Source organism: Eretmochelys imbricata, chromosome 8, assembly GCF_965152235.1.
Source record: "Eretmochelys imbricata isolate rEreImb1 chromosome 8, rEreImb1.hap1, whole genome shotgun sequence".
NCBI lineage: Eukaryota > Metazoa > Chordata > Testudines > Cheloniidae > Eretmochelys > Eretmochelys imbricata.
In genome coordinates this window covers 48,862,986-48,882,270 of record NC_135579.1, presented here as the reverse complement: position 1 = coordinate 48,882,270, position 19,285 = coordinate 48,862,986, and the positions used below count along the sequence as shown (strand labels likewise).

Here is a 19,285-nt window from a genome sequence, read left to right as displayed (position 1 = left end):
ACCATCCTACCTCAGAACATCCCCAAAGCTTCCCTCTGAGAGAGCATCCTCATTGCATTCTATCATGGCACCACCAGATTCAAACTGTCTATTCCAATTCCCCTCCTTTACATTGCACGCAAAGAACCACACTACCATGGCCTTCGCTAGCTGGGAAAGAGGTGGAGGAGGCAGTGTGACCCTTATGTTACACAGGAGAGTGGATAATAATACTTTGCCCTTCTAGAGATTCTTCCGTCCAAGCATGCTGTGAGGTAGGGAAGTAGTATTACCCCCATTTTACAGATAGGGAAACTGGCACAGGAAGGTTTGGTTTGCCCAGGGTTACACTGTAAGGTACATCTACACAGCAAAACACAAAATTCTGTAGCAACAAGTCTCAGAGCCTGGGTCACCTGACTCGGACTTGTGTTGTGGGGGTAAAAACAGCAGTGTAGACGTTTGGGTTTGGGCTGGAGCCTGAGCTCCAAGACCCTCCCTCTCTGCCAGGTTTCAGAGCCCAGGCTCCAGCCTGAGCCCAAATGTCTACACTGCTATTTTTTAGCTCTGCAGCATGAGCCCTGCTAGCCTGAGTCAACTGACCAGGCTCTGAGACTCACTGCCACAGGTCTTTTTTTGCTATGGAGAAGTACCCCAAGTCACTAGGAGGGAAAGGAATAAAAACTGAGGTCTCCTGTCCGCCAATTCTGTGCTAATGTTTACACTGTTTTTCAAATGCCTCCTTGCTCCTCCCACTAGCCTGATGTTCATCCTCCCCCATCACACACTATGTTCCCTCGGACCACAGGCTTCCTTCAGACACGCAGCCTCTCCTAATTCCAAGCTCCAAAAGCAGTAGGACCAGCAGTTCATTCCTATTTGTACTTACATACAACCCAGCATCAAAGTCAAAGCCAACTCTTCAACTATTGCATATTTTTAAAGACTTTTTAAAAGGACATCAAGACATTTGCTCTTTTGAACTTGCACCGATGTACCTATACTATTTTTTAATTTATAAACACATTTGCATGTGCAAACATGTCTGAGACGTGATGAAGGCATATTGCTCTGGGTTTGGTACACTTACCCTTCACTTCAGAGCTACCTGGAATATAATATGTGCAAGGGACAGAGTTACGATTACTGTAGGAGCAGCAACTTTGAATTTCCTGAACCATTATGAGGAGTTAATGTCAGGTTTTTTTTGCATTTGATTTATATAAACTTATCAAACTAGTACACGGAGACATAGTTAAAAACAACCCATGATAATTTCACTGGGATTGGACTGTTTCAATATACAGTATTGCTGTTATGTAAAACCAAGTGCAGGGAAAGCCAAAGATGACTTAGGTAGCCAGCCTCTCACTTGTCAATTCATCCAGACAAGAAACCTCTTCCTAACTCTTGGCAACATGTGAAGCACTGCAGTGTGCAGAAACTGGTCAGGAAGTTGAAATGCTCTGTGCTATTAATACTAGCACCAATAAGCGCACCCTGTCCCAAATCCCCTCCCCAAAAAATGTAGACGAGTCTAATGCAAACCTCACAGCTGCTAATTTCACTTTCAGTAGCCTAAGCGCTTCAGATTTTGCTGACCTCTAGAATACTGCTCAAAGGTTGCTGCCCGCTTTTAACAAGTGGGCAGAATGCCATATGCCTGGAAAGGGCAAGCAGAAAGCCCTAAAATAATGGTTTAATTAAAATTTTAAAAGAGACACACCAAAATAAGACAGGATAAATACACTCAGGTAGGGCAAGATCCACCAGGAGAGTGATATTTCTTTAACATGACAACTACCTGGGAAAAGGGGAGGGTAAGTGTTCCTTGCCCCTGCTACCCCATGTGATGGACCAGCAGCTGTTGCGAAGACAGACACCTGTGCACTGCACTCACTGAACTGGGGCCATTACAGCCAACCACCACCACAGAGACCGAGGTGCTGAGCCAAAATGCTGTCAAGAAATAAAACGACTGCTTCTCCTGGATCGCTACTGAATATATTAAAAACATTAAAAAATCCCGTCGATCCCTGAATCAGAAGTCGATTGACCCAGTTTTGTTTTTTCCCAAGGAGATGAGGAAAAGGGGAAAAGCTTTTAGCACTTTGTTTTTGTTAATCTTCTGTTTTGGCAACATCCCGTCCGGTGGTGGCATTGCACTGATTACAGTACCAGCCCGCCGTCTCGGTGCTGACTGCTTACAGCCAAACGGGAAGAGGGTCCTCCCCCACAACCTGTTTCAATCTGGCCCGGTGGTGGACACAGATCCCTGTGCCGTCTCCCCTGCTACCACAGCTTCCTCCTGCGGGGGAGACTCTTCCTCGGCCTGCCCCCTGGAGGTGACGGTGGTCTCGGGAGAAATGCTGTGCGGCCCCTCCAGAGGCACACAGCCAGGGTGGTTTTTGCGAAAGTGTTGGTTGAGGATGGCCTGGAAGGGGAAGCTCTTGCCGCAAACGTGGCAATGAAAGGGCTTGTTGCCTGTGTGCTTGCGGATGTGATACTCCAGCTGATCCTTGCGGGTGTACTTTTTACCGCACATGCGGCAAACGAAGGGCGTGATGCCCATGTGAAGACGCATGTGCCGGTCCAGACTACCTTTCTGGTTGAAGGATTTGGCACAGTAGATGCAGGTGAGCCGTGGGTTGTACCGGAACCACCGCTCAGACACTTCCTGTTCACGGAGATACTCAACATAACCGCTCACTCCAATCATGGCGGACTCCTCCACCTGGGCCAGACACATTGAAGACAGAAAAAGGAAGACAGTCAGCTAGAAAGAAACAGTATCTTTTTATTCCTCTCTTGAGCACCGATCCAGTCAAACACTTAAGTAAATGCCAAACCTTGAAGTCAATAGGACTACTCACATGCTCAGTCTTAAGTACACACTTAAGTGCTTAGCTCAATGGGGCTTTTGCTCTGAGGACTAATAGATTACCTAACTTGTTCCCTGGGATCTGGGAAGATAAATATGGCTATCATCAGTATGGCACTTAGCTGAATCGAGTTTTGGATCAAACGTACCAATGCTGTGTTCACTACCCAAACCAGTGCCCTTTTATTAAAATATTGGTGTTTCCTTTTTTGATATTACTTGTAAAAAGAAAAGTAAGTGAATGGACAGAGATTTAGTATGATGAAGGCAAAATAAGTATGAAAATTACATCTGAAGAGCTCTAGGTACTTCACAGGCAATGAATTATATCTCACCAATGGGACGTGAAGTCAGTATTACCCCACTTTACAGAAGGGAACCTCAGGGCAGAGAGGGTTTAAATGACTCGCTCAAGGTCACAAAGTAAGGAACAGCATGCAGATGTCCTGATTTTCTGTAGTATCTGGCTGGTGAATCTTGCCCATATGCTCAGGGTTTAGCTGATCGCCATATTTGGGGTCGGGAAGGAATTTTCCTCCAGGGCAGATTGGAAGAGGCCCTGGAGGTTTTTCACCTTCCTCTGTAGCATGGGGCACGGGTCACTTGCTGGAGGATTCTCTGCTCCTTGAAGTCTTTAAACCATGATTTGAGTACTTCAATAGCTCAAACATAGGTGAGAGGTTTTTCGCAGGAGTGGGTGGGTGAGATTCTGTGGCCTGCGCTGTGCAGGAGGTCAGACTAGATGATCATAATGGTCCCTTCTGACCTTAGTATCTATGAATCTATTATCTTATTAAACTAGAAAGAAGGGTACCCAAGCGTGGCTCTTTAACCCCAACTTGGAAGCTAGGACAACCATTCACATTGCTATTCCTGGCCAGCTACTCACACTCATACTGAACTGACACAAATACATGGTCCCCTGGATACCTGCACTCTTGCCTGCAGGTTGGGAGGACACAGCACTTGCATTTGAAGTGTTACGCCAGTTTCATAAAATGCCATATCCCCAGACAGGTAGCCCATGTAACCCCGGAAGGGCCGTCCCTTCAGCGGGGAAACATGGAGCATGTGGCAGCAGGAGCATTCCAGTGCCAGGTGCCTCACCATTCGATCATGCTTAGAATAGAAAGCTTGGACGAAATGAAAGGAACAAAACCACAGCACGTTATATGAAAGTGCTGCCCACAGGTACTCTATTTACATCCGCCATACAAAGCCAAGGGGAGCAGGGTGATGTAACGCTCGACCATTGGTGTGGCTAGAAGTGCACAGTTCCAACCAGCCTTTTCAACTGGAGTTTAAGGCCATTTCTGTATGGAGAAGCAGTAGCCTTTTCATACTTAGGGTAGCAACTATTGTCCTGCCCTATATGTTTAGCTTGATCTGAACATTTCTGGATTTCTTCTGAAGGCACAATAGGATGTTTTTGCAAAGTATGATGAAAATCCAAGGTATTTTTATCTTATGGCACATTACAAACCTACTGTCATAACCATACAGCTAAGGGTAGCCTAGAATTCCTCCTTACCTGTAAGGGGTTAAGAAGCTCAAATAACCTGGTTGGCACCTGTCCAAAAGGACCAATGGGGAAAGAAGATACTTTCAAATCTTGCGGGGTGGGGGAGGCTTTGTTTTGTGGTTCTCTTGGGAAGCAGAGAAGCATCAGATCAGAAAACTCCTCCTACAGACCATCCTATAAGTCTCTCATATTACAAAAATTGTAAGTAAAAGCCAGGCAAGGTGTGTTAGATTATCTTTTGTTCTGCTTGTGAATTTTTTACAATGTGGTAGGCGTGTCGGGAAAATGCCATGTCCGGTTTCCACTTTAGGGCTCTGAACTGCCGACGGGAATGCTCAAGTGTTAGCCCCATTCTGATTCTGGCCTGTTTTTTAAAAAGTTCATAACTGTTCATGTGTTCCTTAGGTATTTCAGCCGCCACCTCTGCTAAGGGTCCACTGAGCTGCGGCCTGAGCTCTATCATGTATTGGTCTGCAGAGATGCTGTACTCAAGGCAGGCCCTTTCGAAATTTTCTAAGGCGGCCTCGGTATCATCACCTGCCTTGTAGATGGGGAACTTTCTGGGATGGGAAGCAGTACCTGGAGAAGGATTACTAGGGTTGTCTGGTATATTCTGCCCTTGCCATCTCTAACTCCAGTTCATGCTTCCTCTCTCTTTCCCTCTCCTCCTGAGCATGCTTCCGGGCCTCCCACTCCATAGCTCTCTCATGGGCAGCTTTTTCTGCCTCCATCAGTCTATCATGTTCTTTTGGTCTCTCATCAGCTTCAAATCTGGCTAATTCTAATTTCTTTTTGACGTCACTGTCAGTCATCCTAGCCTTTCTGTGTTTCATCTAGCCCAGAGGTCTCAAACTCAAATGACCACGAGGGCCACATGAGGACTAGTATATTGGCCCGAGGGCCGCATTACTGACACCTCCCCCCTGCCCCGCTGCCCTCGGCCCTGCCCCCACTCCACCCGTTTCATGAGGCCTCGCCCCTGCCCCACCTCTTCCCACCCCTCCCCTGCCCCATTCCAACCTCTTCCCTGAAATCCCCACCCCAACTCCACCCCCTCCTCCACCACCTGCAGGAGGGGTGTGGCGGGAGCTCAGGGCAGGGAGTTGGGGTGTGGGGTGCAGGAGGGGTGTGGGGTGCGGCGGGGGTCAGGGTGCGACAGGGGGCTCAGGGCAGGGGGTCAGGGTGCAGGAAGGGTGCAGGGTGCAGCACGGGGCGCAGGGCAGGGGGTCGGGGTCCGGCAGGGGACGCAGGACGGGGATGCAGGGTCCGGCAGGGGGCGCAGGACGGGGATGCAGGGTCCGGCAGGGGGCGCAGGACGGGGGTTTGGCTGCAGGAAGGGTTCGGGGGGCAGGCTCTGGCCCCGGTGTGCACCGGGGGCAGGGCAGGGAGGCCCCCACACTGCTCCGGAAAGCGGCCGGGACCTGGGGAAGGGGGGGCACAGGGGTCTGTGTGTTGCTGTTGCCGGGAGGGCCAATGGGAGCTGCTGGGGACGGTGCCTGGAAGCAACAGCAACACACAGACCCCTGTGCCCCCTCTCCCCCAGGTACCGGCCACTTCCCGGAGCGGCACAGGGGCAGGACAGGCAGGCAGGGAGCCTGCCCTGCCCCCCGTGCACGCTGGGCCGGAGCCACTCTAGGTAAATGCTGTGAGGGGGACCGTGGGGAGCTGGTGGGCTGCAGGAAATAGCCCCACGGGCCGCGTGTTTGAGACCCCTGATCTAGCCTAACCCGAGAGCTAGAACGAAAACAAAACAAAACAAAAAAAACACACTTGTGAATTCCCCTGCAGGAGGTTAACTACCCTGCCCTCAGACAGAGAACAAAACCTCCAGGTGGTCCCAGCTTTAAAAAAAAAAACCTCCCTAATTTCCAAGCAGCCAAAAGGAAAAAAAAACTGTCCTTTTAAAATCCTACTGTGCTTTTGATTCAAAATGATCCCACCGTGCTGTCACCAAGTCAGGGTTCCTTCCCCACTCTGAACTCTAGGGTACAGATGTGTGGACCCATATGAAAGACCCCCTAAGCTTATTTCTACCAGCTTAGGTTAAAACTTCCCCAAGGCACAAATTCTTTGCCCTTGGATGGTACGCTGCCACCACCAAGTGATTGAACAAAGAATCAGGGAAAGGACTACTTGGAGTTCCTATTCCCCCAAAATATCCCCCCCAAACCCTTACACCCCCTTTCCTGGGGAGGTTTGAGAATAATATCCTAACCAATTGGATACAGAGTGATCACAGACCCAAACCCCTGGGTCTTAGGACAATAGAAAAATCAGTCAGGTTCTTAAAAGAAAGATTTTATTTAAAAAAAAAAAAAAAAAAAGGTAAAAATCACCTCTTGTAAAATCAGGATGGAAAATAACTTTACAGGGTAACAAAAGATTCAGAAACACAGCAGAACTTCCTCTAGGTTTCGTTTCAAAGTTACACAAAACAGGAATAAACCTCCCTCCAGCAGAGGAAAAATTCACAAGCAGAACAAAAGATAATCTAACATGCCTTGCCTGGCTTTTACTTACAATTTTTGTAATATGAGAGACGTTTAGGATGGTTTATAGGAGAAGTTGTTTTCTGACCTGATGCTTCTCTGCTTCCCAAGAGAACACGCAAAACAAAGCCTTCCCCCGCCCCAAGATTTGAAAGTATCTTCTTTCCCCATTGGTCCTTTTGGACAGGTGCCAACCAGATTATCTGAGCTTCTTAACCCCTTACAGGTAAGGAGGAATTCTAGGTTACCCTTAGCTGTATGGTTATGACACCTACCAATCTGAATTTCTGACTTTTGTCTAACTTTCCTTGGTCTCTCCTCCAGCTTACAACAGCCTGTTACTAACCTTCAAACTTCCCATAAAGTTAAGTCTCCTTGAAAACTCAGGCACCTGCTCTATGTGAAAAAAACAGTTTGTCATAAAGCTATTAACAATGGACAGTCAGGGGCCCAATCCTGCTTCCATTGACAGTTATGGATCCAATCCAGCACCATTAATGTCAAAGGGTATTTTCTATCATTGACCTCAATGGGATCAGGAGCAGTCACTTTGGGCCTGGATTTCAGAGATACGGAGCGCCCATAGCTGGACTTCAACTGGAGTCCTGGGTCCTATGCCTGAGAGAGAGAAAGAGAGAAGTGGCTGCCAACTCTATTGGCCAACTCCAGCTTAGTACGAACACAAGAGTCCTTCTCCAGATGACTCTTATAGAGCTCTTCCTTTGGCTCAAGCAGTAGATGCAAATTTTTTTAAAGCTGTAGTCCTGGCTCTGTAGCTGTGCATGGTTTCATCTGGAGAGGTGGTAGCCTCCCATTGTTCAGGTTTATTTTAGTTCCCCATTATAACAACAAAATCCTCATGCTTTCCGGGTTTATGAACCAGTGACTGACAAAGTGTGGGTGCTAAACATTTACTTCACTGAGCACGTACATTCAGAGAGTAAAAGCCTTTAATATGTCTGCTTTTTGACATCTTTGCAAAATGTCTTTTTCCTTGTATTCCTCTATCCCTCAAAGACATGTTTTTAAATGACCGTAGGTGGACTTTTATCACCCCATCAAAGGAGATCAGTGAAGACGGACCCCAGAACCATCAGCACAAGCTCCTAACACCTGAACTATTCAAGTTAGCTGGAAACCAATAGACAGCTTTTATCTTCTATGACTCTAGCTATCTGAGGGCATTTTTAGGGGGAAAAAATCCCTCCAGAACTACTATCAACACAGCTGCACCCATGGCAGCATCAGCAGGAGTTTGTGTAAACATGGTTTGGTGGTCTTCTTGTTCTTTTAATCCAAGTGTGAGTTACCTCTTATGTCATTTATGAAACCCAAGCACTTAAAAAGCAAGGGAATAAATAGCAAAGGTCATCCTAAGTTTTACATTGCCACAGACACATACAGCATTTCTATCAAGTACAACATGCATATGTGGTCACAATACAGTAACTGTAACCTTCATCACCATCATTCACTGGTTATCCAAACCCCTGAGCTAGGTTGTGTACCTGGGAATTGGGCTGCTTAGGCTCATCCATCCGCCCGGGAGACTCACTTTTCGATCTGTACCGCTCAGTTACAGTAACCATGCTGCCAGAAGGACTAAATCTGTGGGGGGGAAGAGTGTAAATAGAGTTTTTAATGGCTATCGGTGCAGTATGGTCAGTACATGTACTGGGGGGCAAGGGAAGCACCTGCAGAGAATCTCTTCTTCCCCATCAGGAGACAGAATATGGAGCAGTGCAAATGTAAAAAACACCAGGACAGACTGGTCTGTTCTTCCAGTGTTAATATCTGAAATACGATACTGGGTCAACCAACTTGATTCAGGAATAGGCAGATTTTTGGTTGCTACTAAAATAAAAAGGGAAATGGGATAGCGCACTGACTCAGGCAGCACTGCAAGAGAAGAAACCTCTGCTCAAAAGGCACTTCCAGTCTTCCAACTCCCTGGGCAAGTACAGATGAGGGATGTCCCACAGATGATGCAGAGGGCTTCAGGGAAGGAGTGGTGGAAGTTGTGTGTGGTGAAAAACGATGGATACCCAAGTGTCTAAGGCCAGCTGATCTAAGGAGAGGAATGAATCACAGAAATTAAAAATGAGACCTGCCCAGAGCTAGTTTGTTCCCTTGAAGGCCAGCCCAGGATCGTTACCTCCAGTATAGTTTTCAGAGCTTTTATAGTTTTAAATGATGGGGTATCCACCATTTACAGGAAGCTGCTCTCCCAGAGGACTGGAGGGTTTGGGATGGGAGAGAACAAAAGGAAGGGTGAGGAAAAGCACCACAAATACAGCTGGGACCTTTTGCTTTAATCAGAACAAATGAGGCAGTGGGATAGGGAGTTGACAACACAAATATAATCACTTCCTATAAATGAAGGCCTTCTGCTCTTACCAGAGAAACTGTCACATCAGGAAAGAACAGTGGTTCATCCAATCCCATGTTCTCTTTCTCAAAGTGGCCAAATGACAGCTGCTTCAGAGGAATATTTAACACCCTCCACAACACACTGAATTCTGCAATCCTGTACCACGGAGAGGCAGATTTCCTCCTGACTTACTGGAGGTGACCAGCTTCTTTCTGAAGGAGGATGGTTGATACCCTTATGATTTTACCCTATCTAGCCTGTAACTGGAGAAGCTGTTCTTATTCAGCACACAGCAAATACTTGAGGACTAGTAACAGATATACTTTTAAACAAAATCTGTCAGCACATAAGCCTAAGAATACTGTGTGAAATAAACAGCGATAAATGATCAGGGAAGAGACATGGTCAAGCCAGATACAAATATTGTGGAGTATGCTCTTTCAACCACACTCAGTAAACGGGTTAAAGGAACCTCACCTGTCAATCTCACTGCTGGTTGGCCTAACCACTTTGGCTCCTGATGACCCTAATGTGTAAGTCTCCTGGCCCATCGATCCGTGGCCTGTTGTGTCAATTACCATGGTTGTGACCTCCTCAGCGCTGCTCCCATCTTCTCCCGATGGCTGATTCTCCGTTCCCAGCCACTCCTCCAGGTTCTCTGTTTTAATGCGCACTCCTCCAAGCACCCTAACATCATCGTCGTTCCGTCCCCCACGGTCAGCCACTCCTGTCTCAACGTACCACTGTCCTGCTCTGTTAATCCGCAGTATGGGCTCCCTGCTCTCCACGTCTGAACTCTGCTCAATTATCTGAGGGCTGGTGGACTCCTCAGGGGGGCTCAGCTCCCGAATGTCCAGTACAGTGCTGACCTGGCCTAGACGACTCCCTTTTGGAGTGTTGTGGCGTGGGCTCAGAGAGCGGTTTAGATTTGGGGTAACCCGGTGAGACTCTGGGGGTCTCTCCTGATGCTTTGTCCTAGTCTGACTCGGTTCAGCTTCAACCTCTGCCACATTAATTTTGAAGTGAATTCCCTCGAGGATCTGCGTGCATTTGTCTATAATGTGCTGCATCTGCAGGAAGCTGGCTGCCGTTAGGTAACTGATGATGTCAGCCAACTGCAGGCATATCCGCCCGGTATAACAAAAGGAAAGGAGCTGCTCAAAAACAGTGGGGTTCTTGATGACTGAAATGGAGACTGTGCTCATCTCGTTTAATGACATATGGTCACGGAAGTAGGGTGAGCTAGCAGCCAGCACCACTTTGTGAGCACGGAAAGCCTGTCCTTGCACATTGACCACTATGTCACACAGGCGGCCCTGCATGCGCAGCTGGTTTAGGTGGCTCAGGACAGAGTTGCTGAAGTCCGGGATCTCCAGCTGAATGTTTCCACTTTTCTCCATGGCTGCCCCACTTGTAGGTGTACAACCCAGCTGGAAAGAAAAACAGAATTAATAGGACTAGTGATAATTTGTACTTGGACTTCACCCATGCATCTTGGGGGTGACTTGATTACAATGTATAAATACCTACGTGGGGAACAAATATTTAATAATAGGCTCTTCAACCTACCAAAGGAACATATAACATGATCCATCGGCTGGAAGTTGAAGACAGACAAATTCAGATTGAAAACAAGGTGTACATTTTTAACAGTGAGGGTAATTAACCATTTACCAAGGGCCATGGTGGATTCTCCGTTACTGCCAATTTTTAAATCAAGATTGGATGCTTTTGTAAAAGCTCTGCTCTAGGAATTATGTTGGGTAAAATTCTCTGGCTGGGGTTATGCAGGAGGTCAGACTAGACAATCAACAGTTCTGAAACTGTGGACCCCAAAGTGGGTCGGGATCCCTTTTTAATGGGGTCTCCAGGGCTGGCATTAGACTTGCTGGGGCCTGGGGCTGAAGCCTGAGCCCTGCCACCCAGGGCCAAAGCTGAAGCCTGAGAGCTTCAGCTCTGGGTGGCGGGGATCAGGTTACTGGCTCCCTGCCTGGGGCTGAAGCCCTTGGGCTTTGGCTCCCACTCCAGAGTGGCAGGGCTAGGGCGGGCTCAGGCTTCAGTCCCCCCTCCTGGGGTCATGTAGTAATTTTTGTTGTCAGAAGGGGGTCGTGGTGCAATCAAGTTTGAAAACCCCTGGACTAGATCATCACAAGAGTCCCTTCTGGCCTTGTAATCTATGAATCTTGAAGCACTTTGATTTTCCCAGAGGTATTGTGAAGCTTGATTTACTAATGCTTGCACAGGGTCTCAGCTTTTGCATTTTGTGGATCACTTTATAAGATAATTAATCTTCTAATGGACCCACCTCCACAACTCCTGCTGCTTAGCTCTCAAAATTTCACTCTGTGGGCCTCCAAAATGAGTTCAGTAGAAATGATTTTCCCCAGCATGGAAAACATTAAAAATGGTTGAGACACTAACATATGTAATTGATTGCCTAATGGATGATGATAATACTTAGCACTTATACATCATTTTAATCTATAGATATCAAAGGACTTTACAAAGAAGAGCAAGTATCTTTATACCCATGTTTTACAGAAGGGGAAACAAAGGTGGAAAATTGAGGCCTAAATTTCCATATGTCCACTAACTTTGGTTGCCAAGCTTCCAAGAATTTTTCAGAGGGCTCAACCCGTACAACTTAGGTGCCCTAGGTGTTTCAGGTAGGGCACTCAAAATGGAGGCTCTCAATATTAGTAGACACTTCTGAAACTTGCCAAAAAAAAAAAAATCACACAATAAGTCAATGACAGAGGCTAGAAGAGAATCCAGTTCTCAACTGCAAGTCCTGTGCTCTATAAACTGGCCAAGCTCCCGCTGTGAAAATGAAAAATACAGTAGCTAACATTTTTATTTCTTTGGGCAAAGAGATGAATACAGCAAAATATTAATTGTGAATGATGATGGTCAATGACAACAAGTTAGTTAGTTTTCCTTCCTTCATTTTTCTATGATCCTCGTGTATCTTGTTGGCAAAGTCTGAAAATGAGCCTTCGCCATATATGGTAAAAATTCCAAATGACCAAATGTAGATGTAATTACAAATAAGAATGATACAAAACTAAAACTATAGATGCAGACCAAGCAAATAGCACTCAATAAAAACCACTTGTGACATAAACAGGCTCCAACTTGGATGGCATTTGAAATGCTGATTAGGCAGACTACAGCAGGCATCAAAACAATTTTGGGGAATCCAGGGATATCCTGCCTTAGATTGTATCTACTCTGAGAAATCACAAAGTCAATGGGACTAGTCATATGCATAAAGTTAAGCATGTGTGTCTTTCCAGGATCAGGGACTAAGGCTTAAAAGGCACTTTGTGGGGGGTTTGTCCATGCACAGCAAAATACAATACTAAGCTTGAAGCTACATAACTGTCTGTCATACCACAAAGATGTGCAAAACATTGCAAAACTGTACAATGCCGCAGGTAGAAATTTTGTGTACCTACAGGGTGGTTAAGATTAAAACCCATAAGTTGCACAAAGCAATTGTGCAACTTCACAGTGCCATATCTAAATGTTCTTCCTTTTTGTCCTGTCTTTTAAAAAACAAACAAGAAAATGGAGTGCAAAGGTCTAAGTTCATGCAATACTAAGGTTAGAATTTTAAACATGAGGAAATATAAAAGCCAGGGTCTTGATTGTACTCTTAACAGTGATGTACAAAGGAAAGTAAATTGGATGGGTATTCTTTTGTTTTTTCTGGTGTAGTAGGAAAGCCAAAAGGTGGGTTGGTTTTTTTGTTTTTTTTTAAAAAGCATTTTATTCTGTTTTTTTGTATTCCTTCGCAGTATCTGGAATCTCAAGTCTTGCCTTCCCTTGTTTGTTGGAGGTCTCAGAGGTGTCAGATGTTCATTATGAGCTCTCTCACTCCTTAACTGAAGGGACAACAATGCTGAATCTTTAACAAACGGATCCAACTGTTTGTAAGGTGTTTGAGTAAATTGGTGGTAACAAAAAAAAGTTTCACTTCCCTTCTTAATTAATCTGGTGTCACTTGTCTAATATCTATAGCCCTCATCCTGCAAACATTTAAACACGTGCATAACTTCACTCATGTGAGTGGTCCCATTAACATCAAGTTATGCACATGTTTAAATGTGATTTCAGGCCTCTGATCCTGAAGACATAATCCTACTATGTCCTCCACTTGCACATTTCTAATGTAAAAATAAATGGTATTTTTTCTCTTGTTAAATCATTCAGGTCTTCTTTCTGATCATAAACACAGAACGGCATTGCATCAGGGTATACTACACATCTGGGTCTGGAAGCCCTAGGGTTCAAGGCAGGACTATGATGGGAGGCAAGGGTTAATGGATAAGGTTCAGAAGCAGCTGGAGCCTATTAGCCTCCCAGGAAACCAGCCTGAGATATATGAAGGAATTTAGAGTAGCAGCCATGTTAGTCTGTATTCGCAAAAAGAAAAGGAGTACTTGTAGCACCTTAGAGACTAACAAATTTATCTGAGCATAAGCTTTCGTGAGCTACAGCTCACTTCATCGGATGCATTCAGTGGAAAAAAAAGAGAAGGAAGACTCAGTTAGGTGTTGGCTATTGGCAGTCCTATTCTACATGCATGGTAAGGGAAGGTAGCTGTTTTTGGTAGAGCCTCTTAAAAACAATCTGTGAGTTTGTTTGCCTTAACCCTGAAGGCAGAGGAAAATCAGAACCTGCATTTGTTTTCCCCTAAGCAGGGTGGATTTGATTTAAATCACTAGTCAGGAAGACTCTCTATTGATTCATGGATTTCTAAATAAAAGTGCATTCTTGTTGGTTGTTATAACCTTAATACATATTCTTCACAACTCAGAGACAGATGTACGTTTCATTTTTAGAAGGTACACACTATACATTTTTAAAGTGATTTATTTTGAAAAATTTTCAGATTAGTTTTACAGCGATATCAGAAAATGAATGATTGTTTATTTCATTTACCCAAGGTAATTGAAGCAGATATTTATGAAGTCATTGGGAGGTAAACTATCGCAAATTCAACATCTTAATTGTTAATATTTGGAGGATTTTCTTGCCATGCTGTATTAGGAGGAGAACATCACCAGACAGACATTTAAATTGTTTTATTTAACTATTTCTCACCTCTCTATATTATTTATTTAAAAGCATTTTTGCTGTTAACAAGCATGTTACCTCTGTAGACACACATCCATAGTTTGAGAACTGCAAAACAAAGCCTCTCTGATGGTATCTTCTAGACTGAGCACTGAGTCCCATTGGGTAGATAGAAAGATTAACCTAAATAATCTATACAGAAGCCCCTGGAACCCCATAAGATGGGTCCCTAATCCATAAACTATTGGAACTCATTTACAAAACTTCTCTTAAATATTACATGAATATATTGTCTCATACTATAGAATTAGAATTTATAATTCCTATTCCATGTAGAGATATCTTTGAGCTATAATGTATTTTAATTAAAACCATCTTTAGATAGGTTTTTTCCTCAAAAAGCATGTTATCAAAAAAAATCTGATTTAAATTTAAAAAATCCAATTTTTTTAAAATAATTAATTTTTATCCACCCTGCCCCAAAGGCAAGGGGATTTAAAGACCTTTCTTTACATTGACTCTGAAGAGATGACACTTTAGGACTTGGGTAAACCTAAGTGAGAACTTTTGGTTCTAGTTTGTCCACAGACAAGTTCCCCCCTTTCCCTTTGAAAATCACCTTTAACTTGCCCCCACTGTTTAGAAGGTAAATTCCAAGCAATAAAACATAACAAACATACATTGTATGAGTCAACGTTGCTGTGATACCTCAATTTTTGCATTTTCTGGTATTAGTTCCTAACCTTAGTTTTGCAAAAAACCTGGGTAATGCAACTTAGAATCACAGAACTGTAGGACTGGAAGGGACCTCAAAAGGTCTTCTAGACCAGTTACCTGCACCCAAGGCAGGACTAAGCTCTAGATCATCCTTGACAGGTGTTTGTCTAACTGGCTCTTAAAAATCTCCGGTGACTGAGATTCCACAACTTCCTTATGCAATTTAGTCCAGTGCTTAACCACCCTGACATGGGAAGTTGTTCCTGATGTCCAATCTAAACTGTCCTTGCTACAATTTAAGCCCATTGCTTCTTGTCCTATCCTCATAGATTAAGGAGAACAATTTTTCTCCCTCCTCCTTGTAACAATCTTTTTTGTAACTGAAAACTCATTTTATGTAATAGAAAAAACTGAGTTTGTTTAGACTGGAGAAGAGAAGAATGAGGGGAGACCATTACATAAAAGGTTTTCCATCTTCCCTCATAGGTCATGTTTTCTAGACCTTTAACAACTTATGTTGCTCTTCTCTGGACTTTTTCCAATTTGTCCACATCTTTCCTGAAATGCGGTAACCTGGACACAATACTCCAGTTGAGGCCTCATCAGCGCAGAGCAGAAGAATTACTTCTCGTGTCTTGCTTACAACATTCCTGCTAATGTATCCCAGAATGATGTTTGCTTCTTCGTAACAGTGTTACACTGTTGACTCATATTAGCTTGTGATCCACTATGACCCCCAGATCCCTTTCCACAGTATTCCTTCCTCGGCAGTCATTTCCCATTTTGGATGTGTGCAGCTGTTTGTTCCTTCCGAAGTGGAGTACTTTGCATTTGTCCTTATTGAATTTAATTGTATTTACTTCAGGACATTTCTCCAGTTTGTCCTGATCATTTTGAATTTTAATCCTATCCTCCAAAACAACTGCAACCCCTCCCAGCTTGTGTATCATCCACAAACTTTATAAGTGTACTCTTTGTGCCATTATCCAAATCACTCAGAATACTGAACAGACCCAGAACTGATCCCTGGGGGACCCCACTCATTATTCCCTTCCAGCCTGACTGTGACCCACATGTGCACTCCCTCCAGGTCTTCACTTGAAGAGCCTTTGGAAGCATCAGCTGGGCAGTACTACTTGCAGGAGCATATTACATTTGTGCTCCAGATGCTGCAAAGGCTTCTGATGTATTTTAAAATACAATTTAAGGTATTGGCCTTATAACACTTGTTTTCTGCTTATATTAGAAAATGCCTCACTCTGAGGTGCCATAGCAGTTGAGGCCACCAATCTTTGCCTAAAGTTTGGGGGACAGGTTTTCAGTGATGGACCCTCAACTTGAACTTATCCCTTGTAGCACAGATACACTCTTAGTCATAAGAGAGCAGGCTTGATGACTTGCAGGGAAAGCTGCAAACCCTGTGTTGGAGGGACTGAGTTGAACAGGAGAGGCTTAGTACTTGTGGACTGACAGTATTAATTGTTGGCACTGGCCAACTTGAATAGCTTTTGAACTGTAAAATGTAATTTGGACCAAGAACTTGTCAATTATGAACTAAAATGGGGGATCTTGTCACTCTAAATCACCAACTTTTTCCATCAACAGACAAAGCTTGCCAGCTCTTGTTTTTTAGCATGAGTATATTTGGTGTCTCAAAGCCTCAGCTCCTGGAGTTGGGTGATAAATGCAGGAGGCTTTTGGTTGTTTTTTTTTTTTTAAAGCTTCTAGCTCTCATGGTTGCAAAGAAGCTCGAAATCATGAACTTTAAAGGCTCAAACAAGGCAAATAAAACCTCCAAGTTTATTCAGTTAAAATCTCATGGGGGGGGGTGAGCTAACCATGACTTCTGAATGCTCAGAGTTAGCAATAGTAGGGCTCTCATCTTAGGTTTTATCAATACATCATGCAGAGTCTGACATTATCTGGAGACTAAAGAACACTTCATTCCTGATTCTCTTCAGAAACTCCTGCACAGGAGTAGGTGACGAACAGAAAGTTTCTGGTAGCAACTGCCGCTAGGCTAGCACGTGTGTAGAATGTACTGGGGGCAGTGGAGTGTCTCCAAACCACTGCCACCAATAGCCAGAGCACCAGACGGTGGGGAGCGCACAAGCCCAACATAACCAGCAGGAGTCACCTGAAACAGCACAAAATAGCATTTAATTCCCAAAACAGCTCCAGAACTAGTGCTTGAGCCAAACTTCTGGAAACAGCCTCTTAAAGACTTCAGCTCTGCTGGATTCACACTGATGCCAGCAGTCTGAGCATACTTCAAGTCACTGTTCTCTGCTTTCTTGATGCTACTTTTTTTTTTCTCCTTCCCTCACCTCGGTCCCAGGGAAGCCACACACTTCTGCTCCAAGTCCAGCCCTCTAAGGGAGGGAGATTTGCACAAGAGATACTTCACACAACTGGGCTACAAAAGCTGCTGCTCTACTGTAACACCACGCTGCTTCTACCAGCTCTTCCAAAACTGGAGCCCCAAGGAACCACCTTCAGGGCTTTTCACTACAAACTAATTTCACCACTGCCTTCCATCACTTTCTCTGGAAGCCTGAATTCAGTCACCAACTAGTTAACTTTGGTGTCACAACTCTGTGTACTAGTCTCATGTGTATTACCTGCATCTATCTCTTTGACCCCTGCCACTCTTTATCCTTCCCTATTGCACATCTTTGCCCACTACCACTTTCCCCCCCTGTGTCTTCCTAACAACCTGTGGTGCTTGCACTCTATCCAGCCTCCTTTACTCCAATCACTCCAGTTCCATCAGAATAACACAACTCAAAGTAAAAGCTTTCACTGTTAAAGAAAAGTTAAAATGCAGAACCATTGTGGCCTGCGTCTATAAGAAACAGAAGCAACCACATGATCTTATCACGGTAATCTTTTTCTTGGCTTCTACCTCCCGATAAATATTGTTATCCTTGCACTTTAATAGTAAGTTCCTCAAGGAAGGGACTGCTTCTTATGTTTGCAACTGCAACTGCATGCTTGTTGTGCTGTATAAATAAACATTTGCAGGGGGTGTTCCCCAAGGTGAAGTAGGTAGGGTCTTGCCCTTCATATGGAAGTGGAGTAGGGTAGAGGGTGAGAGGACTTGTGCGTCAGGGTAGGGGTGAGAGGGTCTGCCTCTCACAGCTTGCATGGACATTGCACCGCCACCCATGCAGGCAATTGTCGTGTGGGGGTTTAGTCAGGGCATGTCTTGCCATCTAATCCTACTCGGAGCAGGTCTAGAGGACACAGTGACTAAAAACACGGGTGGCAGTCCATGCTTTATATACACAAGCAGTCACATGATCACTGGCCCTGCCTGGTGGCTGTGCACTTAAGGGAGAATTCCCCCAGAAGTCTAGTGTACACAAGACCACAGAGTAGAGTTACTGCTAAGGACGATTTCAAGGCTGGCGGGTGGCTAAAGAGTTTGCGGGATGGGGATGTCCTGCCTTTTGCTAGGAAAAGAGCAGACGTGCTTCTCCTGGTGGGATAGAGGGACAGCATCTCATTGGGATGCGGCTGTGGGTTCAGGGACAGCCCTGGGGTGGGGGAGCAGTACGATGGGTAGGAGCGTGCTGGGGTGGGGGGAATGAGGGGAGCTTGCTCTTGGTGGGCTGGGGTAGCCACTCACAGAGGGGCTAAGGAGTAGTTGTCCTTGGTGGGTCGGTGGTGGGGGTGGAGCGGCCCTAGGGATAGGGGGGAGCTGACCCTCATGGGACAGGGCTGGGAGTGGTGGGGGTGGGACAGCTCCTGGGAGGGGGATGTGGCGGGGAGCTGCTCCCCATGGGACGGGGCTGGGGCAGCCCGAAGGTGGTGTTGAGATAAGGGGGAGGCAGCCCCCGGGGGGTGCCCCGCCGATAGGGCGCTGCTCCGTGCGGGGAGGGTGTCCCTGGGAGCACTGCGCTGCCCCGGCAGGGGTCTCTGGGCCAGGGAGGGGGCCTCCTGCGCCGACCCCACGGGGGTGAGAGTGACAGCGCCCCGGGAGCTGGGCGGTTCCAGGCCTCGCCTCGTCCCACCCCGGGGGGGCTGCCGGACCCCGAATACAGCAAGTACCTACCTCCCGGGGGTGGGAACGGGCCGGAACACCGTCCCGGAAGCGAAACCCCCCGAGCGGGCCGCACCCCGGAAGAAAATTCCTCCCCCCTCTCCTAGTTCGTATCCCCCCGCCCCCCCGGTGCCCCGGTAAGGAGCGGCCGCGCGTCATGTGACCACGCCCATTGCAATGCGGCCGCCATGGCTCTTTG

The 19,285-nt window shown here is 45.8% G+C and overlaps 1 protein-coding gene across 1 annotated transcript; it reads right to left on the bottom strand.

Moving 5' to 3' along the window:
* Positions 1-519: 519 nt before the first annotated feature.
* On the bottom strand, positions 520-19,199 carry ZBTB37 (zinc finger and BTB domain containing 37). Its single transcript, XM_077825090.1, has 4 exons — positions 19,099-19,199; positions 9,720-10,672; positions 8,380-8,479; positions 520-2,713 (listed from the first exon to the last, which is right to left on the bottom strand). Exons 2-4 carry the CDS (start codon positions 10,640-10,642, stop codon positions 2,225-2,227), a joined length of 1,512 nt encoding a protein of 503 aa, XP_077681216.1. The 5' UTR covers positions 10,643-10,672; positions 19,099-19,199; the 3' UTR covers positions 520-2,224.
* Positions 19,200-19,285: the final 86 nt, after the last annotated feature.

Bases quoted from the DNA above. Each gene is read 5' to 3' on its own strand.
- ZBTB37 (XM_077825090.1), bottom strand. From the start codon at position 10,642: ATGGAGAAAAGTGGAAACATTCAGCTGGAGATCCCGGACTTCAGCAAC. The intron at 8,480-9,719 runs GTGAGGTTCCTT...TCCCCCCCACAG, and splicing joins ACCAGCAGTGAGATTGACAG to ATTTAGTCCTTCTGGCAGCA. The intron at 2,714-8,379 runs GTACACAACCTA...TGTCTGGCCCAG, and splicing joins CTAAGCAGCCCAATTCCCAG to GTGGAGGAGTCCGCCATGAT.